The sequence below is a fragment of the Lipophrys pholis genome, assembly GCF_963383615.2.
Source record: "Lipophrys pholis genome assembly, chromosome: 9".
NCBI lineage: Eukaryota > Metazoa > Chordata > Actinopteri > Blenniiformes > Blenniidae > Lipophrys > Lipophrys pholis.
Window position 1 is genome coordinate 21,783,377 of NC_137639.1, and position 12,594 is coordinate 21,795,970.

Consider the following 12,594-nt stretch of genomic DNA (forward strand, 5'->3'; position numbering starts at 1 on the left):
CTATATGGGCTCATCCGACTCCTCACTCTCCCTCTCCTCCTGCAGCGAGGATAGTGTGAAGACAGGACTGGTGGGGGACACGGGGGAGGAACCGGGTGAAGCTGAGGTAGGGGAGGAGGTGGAGGGGGACGCCGCCTCCTCAGCAGCTTCAACAGTTCCTCTTGTGGGAGCTGAGCTGTCACTGAAGTTCCCCGGGCAGCCGGGGGAGGAGGGAGGCGTATCCCCCCCGGGTGCTCCTCTGGAGGAAGACGTCTTCCCTCGGAAATCCTCGTTGGACTCCTTCCTCACCAGTTCCCCCTCCCGCCGGCTCCCCTCCCCCCACATGTCTCTGTCCCGAGTGGGTGAAGAAGGGGTGGACGACGGCTGGTGCTTCTTGGCTTTCCTGCTGGCGTCTCTGAAGCTGGCCAACGGGGGACGAAGCCTCACCCCACTGCGGGTGGAGCCCTCTATGGCTTTCTGCAACTGTTTGGAGGGAGAAGGGATTTGAGTGAATAAATGTCAACTACAATGTGGAGTCAGTAAAATGAGCATCCAGGAAGCTCTGTGAGGGCAGCTGATGGAATAACGGCATGAATCAGAGCGTGAAGCATGAGGCACGCAGTGACAGAAACAACTGCCCACAAGATGAGCTCATCACAGTTCGCTGTCACGCCACATTACCAGATCAAACCCAGAGAAGTGACAGAAAACATGCAGATAAAGAAAAGAAGAAGAAGAAGAAAAAAAGGACGCCGAGGAACAAAAAAGTGACTTTACCTCCTTCAGTGCAACGACACCCACCAGCTTCCCGATGCTGGTGACATAGGCGTGACTGAGACCCAGCAGGGAGAACAGAGTGTGGGTCTGAGTAACGACAGAGAGGACAACACGATCCAGTCAGTGATAAATGTGTTGCGCTGTGACAGGATTCTGTTTGCATGAGTGCACCGTTCCACTGCTCTGGCTGTCTTCACACTGGCTTTGTTTTGTAAATGCCATCATTTTCTCAGTTTCAAAACACCTTGCCAAAGAATTGCCCTCCACTGTTTTGCTCGATTTAGCAACCCATTACAGAATAGTAATAAATATATTTGTTATATTTCCTGTATTGTCTTGACAATATGTCCTCGACCTTCAGTTTTGTTCAGCTTCTGCTTTAATAATGACAAAACTGCCACTGCTACTATTATGCAGATCATTCATCATTACCCTACATCTCTTTTTTTCCATCCCCATTAATCAACTGCTTATTCCTCACATTGTCTTTTCCCTCTTCATCCACCACTCTTCTATTATGCCTCATCACTTGATCTATTCTTTCACTCTCATCACTCACGAATAACATACATTTTTATGTATTTCCCACAGTCTTCCCTTCTCGACTTATTGCATTTTTCTGATGTCTTCGTTTTGATGTTTGCTATTTGAAAATATAAGCTGTAATCGATGATATTCTGTGATGCATCGTCCAGGTGAGGCAGTGCTCACCTTGTGCAGTGATGTTCTTTCCACCAGCTGAAACGGGGAGGGATCTATGCGTATCTGCTCCATATCGATTGGCTTGTCAAGCTCTGCCTCGTCCCAAGCTTTGATCTGAATCAGCCAATCAAAGATAGAGAAAGACGCAGCAGACCAGATCAGAGTAGATAGAGTTTACAATTATTGATGAAACTGTGCGGATGCAGAATTGATAGTGCATTGTACCTCCTCTGGGGACATGGTGTCAGTCAGTGGTGGAGACGTGGTCTCCTAAGTAAGAAAAAGAAGAGAAGGAAGACATGTTGGGCTGAATAATTGACCGTCAGCTTGTAGTTTAAATATTGACAAGATGCTGGCTACCACATCATGGAGAAAACCACAAGGTCAAGCGAGACATCAGACCTCCATACAGAGTATATGAGCACTGCCTGACTACAGCTTCAAATCAAAGCAAAGTTCATATTTCAAAAGATTACATCAGTGGTGAGGACTTTGCAAAGGCTAATTTAACCAATAAAAGAAGAATGAGACATTTTGAAGCTGCCAAATGAAAGATAAAACACATTTATAAAATTTTGGGGTTTATGTTTATCAGACAAGTACATATTAGCAGGTCCAAACACAACTCACATGATCCAAACTATGTTAATTCTGGGTCTATTTTCCAGTGGTGGATGATGATACTTTTAGGACGATTGATCTTAATACCCAAAACCTTCATTTGCTATATTTTGTGAAAACAGCTATGGATGTTATTTGATGTGTCTGTTTACTGTGAAAGAGGACAGAATTAAATATTCACATTTGGTTGCCGTTGCCCTTGAAAAACCCATTATTTCCTGACTTAACTTTCTTGCTTCATTCAACGATCTTGTGCTTGTGAGTTTTCTCAAGTTTTTCAGACGGCCTAATTATAGTCTTTGACTACACAGGACAGAGTAAAGGTCTGATACGTGTGTAAACAGGCTTCACTTATCGAACACACTTCCACAACTTTAGCTCTCAAGTGCTTTGAACTACAACATTCACCCATTCACACATGCTCTTACACACTTTGGGTTCAGTGTTGTGTAAAAGGAACTTGGGATTGGAGGCAGAAATATCAGATTATAAATACTCACATTACTGCAATTAACAGAAATTTCAGAGTACATGCACTTTAATTGTCACAGGTTGCTACTGTGCAAAGAAATAGAGGTTATATATCACCTGCGAGATATACTGCTTTATATTTATATATGCTTGATTGCTTTATCCTGGTAAATAGAATTGAATGCTTCCTATATATTGACTATGTAATCAGAGATCCAACGATTAACGTTTACTTGTACTTCGAACAGATTTTGAGAGTATTTTGTACTTGATTAACATTTCTGACAACGGTATAACTTGGAACTGAGTAACATTAAAGTGATGTGACAGTAGATGTACTTCAGTAGAATTTACCCCCTCTGCCTGAGTCACAGCTACGCATACAAGTTACCCCTGCTTTAGCCTCTGTAGCTATGTTATTCAGTTTTGACATTGTGTTGAATACACTGGTTGTTGTCAGACAGTAAACATTTCAAAATAATGCATCACATGCTCTAATTTTAAAGTATCACTCAATGAAAAACTTCAGTCCACTTTGCATGCCTTGCGTTAAGCTCCTCCCCTCACATGAGCAATATTGGCTTAGGCTGCCATGTTGGACCGATGCCCTTGTCTGAGCTGTCATTGCCAACTCGACAGCAGCCCACTGACGCACAGCCCTGTTGAGCTTGTTGGCTTGAAAGCAATAAGTATGCGAGGTTGATCTTTGCACCTGAGTTTCGGTCTGGCCTGACAAAGACGTGGAGGAGAAGAGCCTCTGAAGGGCCATCCTGACAGACGGCAGCTTGCGCTTGTCTGAGAACACGAAATGGCAGCACATGTCAGAGGGGAGGGAAAGTGACGTTTGATGAGTGAGGCTGTCGTTATAGGCAGCGGAAATGCAATGTTACCTGAGTCTGTGTGGTTGGTGGAGGGCTCCTGTGGTTTGGGGGATGGGATGGGTCCATTACACTCTTCCTGCAAAGGGGGAGCAGTCTGGGGGTACAAGAAAGGCATAGACCATTTCAGAAGCAGCATCATATGTGATGGTTGAGAAAGACGGTTGGGCAGGGAATAGCATCAGTTTGATCCTGCTGGCCGGCGACGCCTTTCTATGTAGAGTTTACATGATATCCCTGTGCATGCATGGTGCTTTAGCTTCCTCCCTCTGCAGGTGGACAGATGGGTAGATAGTCAAATTGTTAAAGATCTATTTGCATTGGTTTGGTTTTTCTACCTTGTCCGTGCTCTCCTCTCCTCCCTCCTCATCTACAAAGGTGAAGGACTCCCAGCTGACTTTGGAGGTCGGAGACCCCTGACCTCTTTCAAAGACTCGCCTCTCTGGTGAAAGCCACCAGTCGAGGACAGCTTGAAGCTCTGTTCTCTCAATCGAGCCCAGAAGAATCATGGATTCTGCAATGAGGAAAGCATCAAAGGAACGATTTGGCATTTAGGGAAATTGTTAACCTCCTGCCTGTGTGCTAAATACAATGATAAGCCTGCTGATAGTTAGATTGATGTACAAAGCCTGTAAAATGTCTAAAGGTGAAAGAGGCCCTGCAATATCCTAAAACACACATCAAGGCTCATAGTAGCCTGATTCATCAATTTAAAAGGCAAGACAGAAACATCTGATACTGCAGGTCATCCTACCTTTGGAGTCAACAAGGGGGATGGTTTTTAGGCTTGTGGTCTCCAGCAGATGGTTTAATTCCCGAAAGGTGGATTGAGAGGACAAGAATTTCACTTTACGCACCATGATGTCTTCTACAAAGATGTTATACTTGCTGTGGGTGCAATGATAGCACAATAAACACCTTTTTTTTTTTTTTTTTAATCTTGCAGTAAAATGTGTTTAAAACAAACTGAAAGCTTGAATGTTACCTGATGTGCCCAAGGGCCAGCTCAGGCAGGTAGGGCAGCTTCTTCACCTGAATGATGGAGTCATAGAGGGATGGCTGCAGGCCCTGGGCCACCATGTTGGCTAGGATCACTGCCACCATCATGGGTAAGATGTGGGAGATCTGACCGGTCAGTTCGAAGCATATCACGGCGGTGGAAACAGTATGTGTGACGGCTCCCGTCATTGCAGCCGCACCTGATAGAGAACGAAGGAGAGGATATAAAGTCTTCAGTCTGACATGTTTGAAGTTTTCATGCTCCAACATGACTGGATTTGATGACTGCATGATCATGAAATTATGCACAAAGCCTCATAACGAGGGTTGAAGCATGGTGGTATCTCAATCATGCAAGAAAGCGGCCCTCCAGAACCAGAATTGGACACCTCTTGAGCATTTGGTGATAGAAAATGATATCTGATTTACCAATTAATGGTCATTAATTTGTTCTTGTGGATCAAATGAGGACTTCGTGCATTGTACTATATGCATTTAGGTTATTTTCTGGTATTAAAAAGTGTTTTTAACCAGGTTCCTACACTGATGTAGCAAAAATACAACTATAAATCTATTATGAACTTGATTTCTATGTGTCTTTTTATGTTTTATGTGGTCGGTTTAGAATTAGAATCAGAATCAGAATTAGAACAGCTTTATTGTCATTATGCAATGTATGATGAAATTGCCCATATAAACAAATATACAAATATTCACAGAAAAACATGTATAGTAATAAAAAAAATTTTTTAAAAAGAGTAGAAGCTTAAAAATTATAAAATAGGTTTGTTGCTGAGCCTAATTATAATGTGTTATTTAATCTACAGCTCAGTTTACCAATTGGTCCACATCCCCACCTCAACTATGGTCATGACCTAAAGAACGATGTGGACACAAGTGGCTGAAACAGAGTGAATGCACCTTCTCATACTTCATGACAGAGTGAGGTGATCAACCATTAAGGAGACGCTGGAATTAGCGCTGCTCCACATTGAAAGCAGCCAGCTGAGGAGGATTGGAATGTTTCCTTATTGCCTCCGACTGGCCATGCACAACTGGGATTTATCCCCACAGAGGAGAAATCTTTTGGTTGGTATTGATTAATCCTGAGACCCCGAAAAGAAGAGCTGAAGGAGGTTGTGGGTGATAGAAATGTTGGTCACATTTCCACTGCAGCACTCCGTGAATAAACCAGGGAAGATGGATGAATGGATAGATGGATGGATGGTTGAATGGATATGGTCAGATATATTTCTGTCATATGATGTCTTAATCGCTCACGTTTCATGTTTTATATTCTGTTCCACGTTGTGGCTGATGTCTCTGTTCAAGGTCATGCCTGGTTTCATTTTGTATGTCCATGACCTGTGTTCCATTTCTATTCACATCCTCTCCTTGCACTTCCAGTGCGTTGTTGCTCTGCCATCCATGTGTCTCACTTGATTGCTGCGTCTCATCAAGTCCACATTCCTTCTGTGTAGATGAGTCTCAGTCAGTCCTTGTATTCTTGTCAGATCATGTTTTACTCCTGTCATAAACCTATGTGAAAATCCTGGTGTGTGTCGGCTATCATCCCTCATCTGTTTTCCTTAACAGTTTTCCCCGGTTTTCCACAGTTTTGACACTTGTTTTTTGTTACTGTTTTTTATTGGAAGTCATCTTTCTGAAGAGCACTTCATGTTTCAATGTCTGGTGTGTGTTTGGCTCCTCTGACCCTGCACCCTGACAGCCTCAATGTCAAAAGGAACCCACATTAGGTTCAGAAGACTGACCAATGACAGCGTAGCCTCCTGGCAGAATGCGGTAGACTATCCCATCAAACAGGATCCCATTTGGGAAAAGAGTGGCCATGATCTCGCCTACCAGGCGACCGAAGGCGGCTCCTTGGGGACAGAGATAAGGCACGCTGGTGAGGACAAATTGAACTGAAGCTCAGCAGCAGATCCTGCACTCGCATTACAAAATCCTCTTACCTAATATGAACACTGGCATAAAGGCCCCCGAGGGGATGGGCATCGTGGTGGAAACTGCTGACATCCAGAACTGCAGCACAAAAACGGGATCAAGGTGGGATTGAGTCCAAGTCCCAGTGGTTTGTCATGCTATCACAAACATTTCAAGGCAATGTCAATCGTGCACCGCGTGAAGACGTGACGGGGGTGGGGTTACCTTCATGACGAAGAAGAGGAGGAGGATGATGAAAACACTGACTTGAGGATGTAACCATGCAGAGGAGCGGCCCAGGCCGAGAGGCGTAGGTGTTCCTGAGATTTTGGTCCAGGTGAAGTTATCAAAGAGGGAGTTGATGCACTCTCTGGGCATCAGCTGTTGAGAACAGACACACATAAGAAGAATGACTTTCCACATGTGCACATTACATCCTTCAATTGGGTAAAAATAGGCAGTATGTTCTCTCTGGATTAAGCTAAAAAAGAAAAAGTGTTTGTTTTTTCTGTAGGTCTGATTTTGGATATGAATGTCACATGAACAAAAATAGGTGAATTGTAGACTCATTCCATCTCAATGTGAATATACAGTATCTCTCATTGAAAAGCTGCATGGGACTTATGGCTCTGATAAGTTAGAGTTCTTGCCCTGCATCAGTCCAGCTCTTGTATTTTGTCTCAGAATACATTTTGTAATATTTCAACACTGAGCAAACACACGAGGCAACACTATCAACTATGTACACAAAAAAGGGGGAAAAATGAAATATTCAAGCAAAGCAGTTGTATTGAATGCATCATGTACACTAACTGTTATTTGATTAATAATTTCTCCTTGCCTCCTGCTGATAAAGAATTCAAAACATATAAAGCTACTAAATCCTATTGGAAAACTGTGTGTATTGTTTCGGGAAGGGTTTTAACTTTGAGATGTTGGATTGTAAAATGTATTGTTTGCTTTTAAAATAACGGAAGTTTCTGTAATAATTTGTAGATAACAAAATCAAAGTTGAAGCATTTTAAAATATGTAATATACAACTAAACTAAGTTTATATTTTTATTTGCACCTAAATTTGCTGGTATCAAAGAAGCACCCCAACAGTTGAATCTTTTTTTAATTGGATAGAGTTATTGTTTTTGACCATTACTCTTTCACAGTAAGTTGTCTGTGTGTATGTCAAATTTTGCAAAATAGAAGTATAGAGAGGCTGTGTATTTTTTTGAACACTTAAATCTGAAGAAAAGCATGTCTTATCACACAATATCATTCTCAGTTTTACACGAGGCACCAAAACATATCTGGATGTTGTAATTGCATGTTTGGACTATCAAATCTGAACACCACCGGTATGGTGCGAAAGATTTCCAGGGACACGCTACAGAGTCAGATGTTCGTTTAGTTAGATTTAGTGAAGCTCTGTAGGAGGAATTGACTGAAGCACTCCGGTGGATCTATTTCAACTCTCAAATGTTGTTTTAAAAAAATATATTTTTCAGACTTGAACTCTTCCGATGCAACTAATGTGTCACTTCAGGCAGTTTGTCTGATTTCACGCAGCCCCGTCTGTATCCAGAAACAGCTTTTTAATAAAACAATCTGACTTTTTCAATTCTAGTAAACATAATTTACTGTGTCATATTGGTGGGTTATTTTTAAACTTTGATTTACTTGGAAAATTCATATTTCTACAGGGTCCCCCCCCCCTTTCATATAAAACTGGGTCTCATTTCAAAACAAATACCATAATGAGAACATGCAAAAACAGATTGAGTCAGTCTAACCTCTCCAGCCATAAATTGTCCAAATCCAGGAGGAAATGTGAGGGTGGAGATGATCAGCGTCACTGCACCTGGATAAATCAAACGACTGGAAGCACAAACAGATAAACACACAGTCACTAGGACTGATGTATTCTCAGAAACTCCTCTTGCCATGTGGATAAGTGTCTGAGCATGTAGTGGCGCTGATTGCCGGGCTCTCTCTCGATGCTGCTGTTCGTCTCCCTCTCTCTAATGGCAGGGACTAATGTTCCCTGACTGTTGAGTCTCACTGCATAAGTGAATCCCCCCATTGAGTGAATAACTGGCTGAAAGGTTGTTAAGGCCTCGCTGCTGTCCGGGCCAGTGTTGTGAGACTGATGGGAGTGGAGCCGAGAAACATTAAGAGGAATTGGATCTGAATGCACAAATGCTGTGTGTGTGTGTGTGTGTGTGTGTGTGTGTGTGTGTGTGTGTGTGTGTGTGTGTGTGTGTGTGTGTGTGTGTGTGTGTGTGTGTGTGTGTGTGTGTGTGTGGTCTCACTGTTTGGTGAGGAAGCGTGTGAGAGCCGTTGGCCTCCTCATGAAGAGGACCACCTGTCTGTTCAGGTAGACAAAGAAAGCTCCCAGGAAGCCACAGGAGATCCTGGAAGGAGAAAATCATCAGCCTTTCTGACTTTGTACGTGGGAATACGAGACCTGCGTGCTGTTCAGTCACGGGGTGGATCTTCAGTATGCCGTTGTGCTGCAGCAGACTAAATGAGGATAAATGCTGATCGAGGTTGTGGTTTATTTTAGGCTGCAACACAAACCAACACACTGAAGTGTGCATGTGCTCACCCAATTATTGCAAAAGCTGGCAGCTCCTGTAGGTCGAAGGGGAAATCCATCCGGAAGTTAGTTTTGAAGAGAGCTGTGATTGTGACTGAGAGTGAAAACAATTTAAGAATACATGTCAAAAGTTATCTGCATAAAATGAATGTATACTCTTGTGAATCTGAACTTAAAAACATATATTTTGGTATATGATAATTAACAGATAAAAATAAGGAACATAGACATCCTTTATCATGGAGTATAGAAAATGATCTTTATATCATACAACCAAAGTTAGATAATAAAGGATTCTGGTAAAACTTTAACATAGAAAACTGTGGTGTTAAATCTTGTACCCTTCATTGAATTAATTAAATTAAATTAAACATAGGTAATTTCAAAGTAAAAACATTTTCCAATATATCCAGAGTTACAATAGCATATCAGGTACAGATGAGGACATTTAACACTACAACATTAAAGTGAACTGCAATGGCTTCAGATCCATTTGAGCCTTCCAATAAAAAATGTCACTGATGTAGCAGAATAATTATTCCCACTTCTTCTCTCTGACCACATCGACTGGATTTATATTGATGCCATGACTGAAGAATCGGGGAGAAACGAGCAATGAGGCAGAGGTTGTCTTTTACTAGTGAAGAGGAGCTATGTCGCTGTTTCACTAAACTCCACCAACACCACAAAATAATACAGATTTTCACATTATTAAGACAGGCTAAAACAAATGAACTGAATAGATGTGGCACAAGTTTATGGCACACGAATGACTAAGTTTCACAACCCTCGTAAGGAGCTTGGTAATTGATATCTGCTTGTGTTGTTATAAGGCGGTGGGATGTTTTTACATGAGAGTACATATCTGAAATAATGTGAAACTGTAGTTTAACAGGAAAATTAGGAGCTCTTGAGTCTGCGGTTGGGTAAGTGTGAATGCAGCAGAAAATAATCTTTCCTTTGTGAATTATTTCTCGTAAATACACAGTATCTCAAAGGAGAGAGAGATGATTTATATGCAAGTCGTGAGGATTTTACGCCATGCTACTGCCGGATTGCTTTTATACTGTGGGTGATGACTTGAAACATTTCTGGTTTATCGAAGGAAGCAAATATTACTCAGCTGTCAGCTGCTTCTTATAAAAATGCAAAGTCAGCTCTCGTTTTTCTGAGGTCTGCACGAGTGTGTGTGTGTGTGTGTGTGTGTGTGTGTGTGTGTGTGTGTGTGTGTGTGTGTGTGTGTGTGTTGCCTCTGCTTCTCACCAGCATCCTTGTTCCAAACAGAGAGCACCCTGAATATGAAGGCGCTGAATGTGGCAGCGAAGTATCCCCGCCAGTAATTCCTCACCGCAAAGTAGGTAGACGTGACCTCAATACTGAACAAGACCCCTGGTGATGGTGGGTGGGGGGGATGTGGGAGGAAGGACAGAGGGAGAGGAGGGATTACAGAGCAGAGGGGAAAACAAGGAGGGATGGTGAGAGAAAATGAGGAAGGAGAGGAAGATGACACAGAAAGAGCGGGGGAAGACAGAAATTAGTTAAATAAGCAGAGTGAGTCCAAAAACACTTGAAGCTGAGGGCGTAATTATTCACAACATTGGTGAGAGCAAGCACACACACACACACACACACACACACACACACACACACACACACACACACACACACACACACACACACACACACACACACACAGGGAGCAATCAGCTTGTGAAGCAATAAAATAATCATCAGAGCCACTCGAAACATCCTGAATGAGATAAAAGCTGCTGAAAACAGGAAACCGCGATGGAGAATATATTACAGGCCCAACAATATGACAGGAGTGTATTTCAATGTTTCATGTGCTTTAAATAATTTGTGAATCATCTACTGTACAGTGGTGTGCAAACATTTTAGAGCCCCAACAAAGTCAGATTTAAAGTGTCTCAATTTCAAATTCATTCTGCAGCTCCGAAATTAAACATAGATCCTCACATTGATTTATTTTTGAGCGATTTCACCTTTGTTTTTTAAACAACCTGCAAAATTATTTTAAAAACTGTGCAAAAGTATCAAACAATGCTTGAATTAATATGTTCTTGTGTTACAGAAATAACATCTATTTAATTAAAGAAATAGCTAATAAAAGGCAACAGAAACTACTCATGAGTCAATACTATTTGAATTAATATGAAAAGCTTTCAATCTCGGTTTTTGTGGCCAATACGTTCTTCATACTGAATTCCTGTTTTATATAGATGCGCGCTTGCAACTGCAAAGGTGTAATTTTTATAGACTTTATTGTTCATGTGAGATGTGCTCTGATATTTCAAGTCAAATTGAAGTGAATAAAAAGGAAATATAACATTTGAATATTAAAAAAACTAATACTCTGGGTACTTTGTACTTTTACTACTGCTTGAACTACTTTTTCAAACAACAACTTGTAAATCACACCAGAAAATGTGTACTAAAGTACCTATTTTGAATTATATTTACTTCAAACATTCGTTGAGTAGAATCCGGAGCACTGTTTATATCATAGATGATTTAGCATCATATTTTCTTTATTTACTCTTGAATTATTTGTCACTGGAAATAAAGATTTGGTGATAAATACACACTATTGCCAATCGTTACAAGGCTATTGTTAGGCTGATAATGCTGCACAAAAAGTAAATAAACAAGTACGCACACAGGCATGCCACTCTCTACACCTTACTTTATGTGAAATTCTTTTTGCACTATTTATTCCTTATATATTTTTAATTCATTCATTTCGACTGCACAATACAGCTGCTGAATGTTTTCTCCTCGTTTACCAACCAATAACAATGAATTCTACTCTCATCCTGTTTCTACTGATACATAAAGTGCTGTTATTATAGGATATAGACTTAGTGGAGGGTGTTTGGTGCGAGCGTTTTTGGTCGAGAGGTAGCGTGCAAGTTGTACAGTACCTCCTAATGGAGTGCCGAAACAGCAGCCCACCCCCACGGCACAGCCAACAGTCAGTATATCTGTGTAACCATAAGGGTTCTACTGACACAGAAAACAGAGAGGGAGAGGAAAAACAGACGGAGAGGAGAAGGAATGAGAAGGAGAAGGAGGGATGAAAGATGAGAGGTGGTGCAGTGGAGGGGGGGGAAGTGAAGGTGACAAGGAGTGTGAGCATTGACAGAGAGACGGGGGTGTGTGAGGTGGAGGACAGAATTGAAGATCAAAGTGGGGAGGACAGAACGGGAGGAAAGTATAGACAGAGGAGGAAGCAAAATGGAATAAAGTGAATAAATTGTGTTCCCTTGAAAGTGGAAAGAAAGAAAAAAAAACCCGATAGATACACACAAGAGGACACACATGCAAGTGAGAGCAATCAGGCTTGGAGGAAGCAATTAAGCAATCAGAGGACAAATCAAGTGGTCACATCGTCAGACCGCAGCCGCTGATCGCAGGCTGGAAACTGAAAGCTGCAGACATCAAACACCTCCAGAAATCATGACCTTGAATAACAAAACTCTGTGCCGCCTAAAAATCTGTCGCTTCATTTAGAAATCGGAAACGAGTTTGACAGTGATTATAAGTGTACCTGTTTTAAATTCATGAGGGGGCTAGGACACAATATCTACTATATTATTCTTACTATGAGAAAA

The 12,594-nt window shown here is 41.7% G+C and overlaps 1 protein-coding gene across 1 annotated transcript in view; it reads right to left on the reverse strand.

Annotated features, from left to right (window-relative positions):
- The window catches only part of LOC308114481 (chloride channel protein 1-like), a gene marked incomplete at its 3' end in the record, with an annotated part of 31,798 nt that continues 19,204 nt past the window's right edge, over positions 1 to 12,594 (reverse strand). Inside the window, exons 7-23 of the mRNA XM_080471379.1 lie at positions 11,905 to 11,983; positions 10,226 to 10,351; positions 8,972 to 9,056; positions 8,676 to 8,777; positions 8,157 to 8,241; positions 6,597 to 6,752; positions 6,401 to 6,470; positions 6,200 to 6,310; positions 4,414 to 4,627; positions 4,183 to 4,316; positions 3,767 to 3,942; positions 3,441 to 3,525; positions 3,263 to 3,345; positions 1,684 to 1,728; positions 1,468 to 1,572; positions 757 to 843; positions 1 to 462 (exon numbers count right to left, since the gene is read on the reverse strand). Coding sequence (XP_080327505.1) covers positions 1 to 462; positions 757 to 843; positions 1,468 to 1,572; positions 1,684 to 1,728; positions 3,263 to 3,345; positions 3,441 to 3,525; positions 3,767 to 3,942; positions 4,183 to 4,316; positions 4,414 to 4,627; positions 6,200 to 6,310; positions 6,401 to 6,470; positions 6,597 to 6,752; positions 8,157 to 8,241; positions 8,676 to 8,777; positions 8,972 to 9,056; positions 10,226 to 10,351; positions 11,905 to 11,983 — 2,205 coding nt within the window. The remainder of the gene's footprint in view (positions 463 to 756; positions 844 to 1,467; positions 1,573 to 1,683; positions 1,729 to 3,262; positions 3,346 to 3,440; positions 3,526 to 3,766; positions 3,943 to 4,182; positions 4,317 to 4,413; positions 4,628 to 6,199; positions 6,311 to 6,400; positions 6,471 to 6,596; positions 6,753 to 8,156; positions 8,242 to 8,675; positions 8,778 to 8,971; positions 9,057 to 10,225; positions 10,352 to 11,904; positions 11,984 to 12,594) is intronic.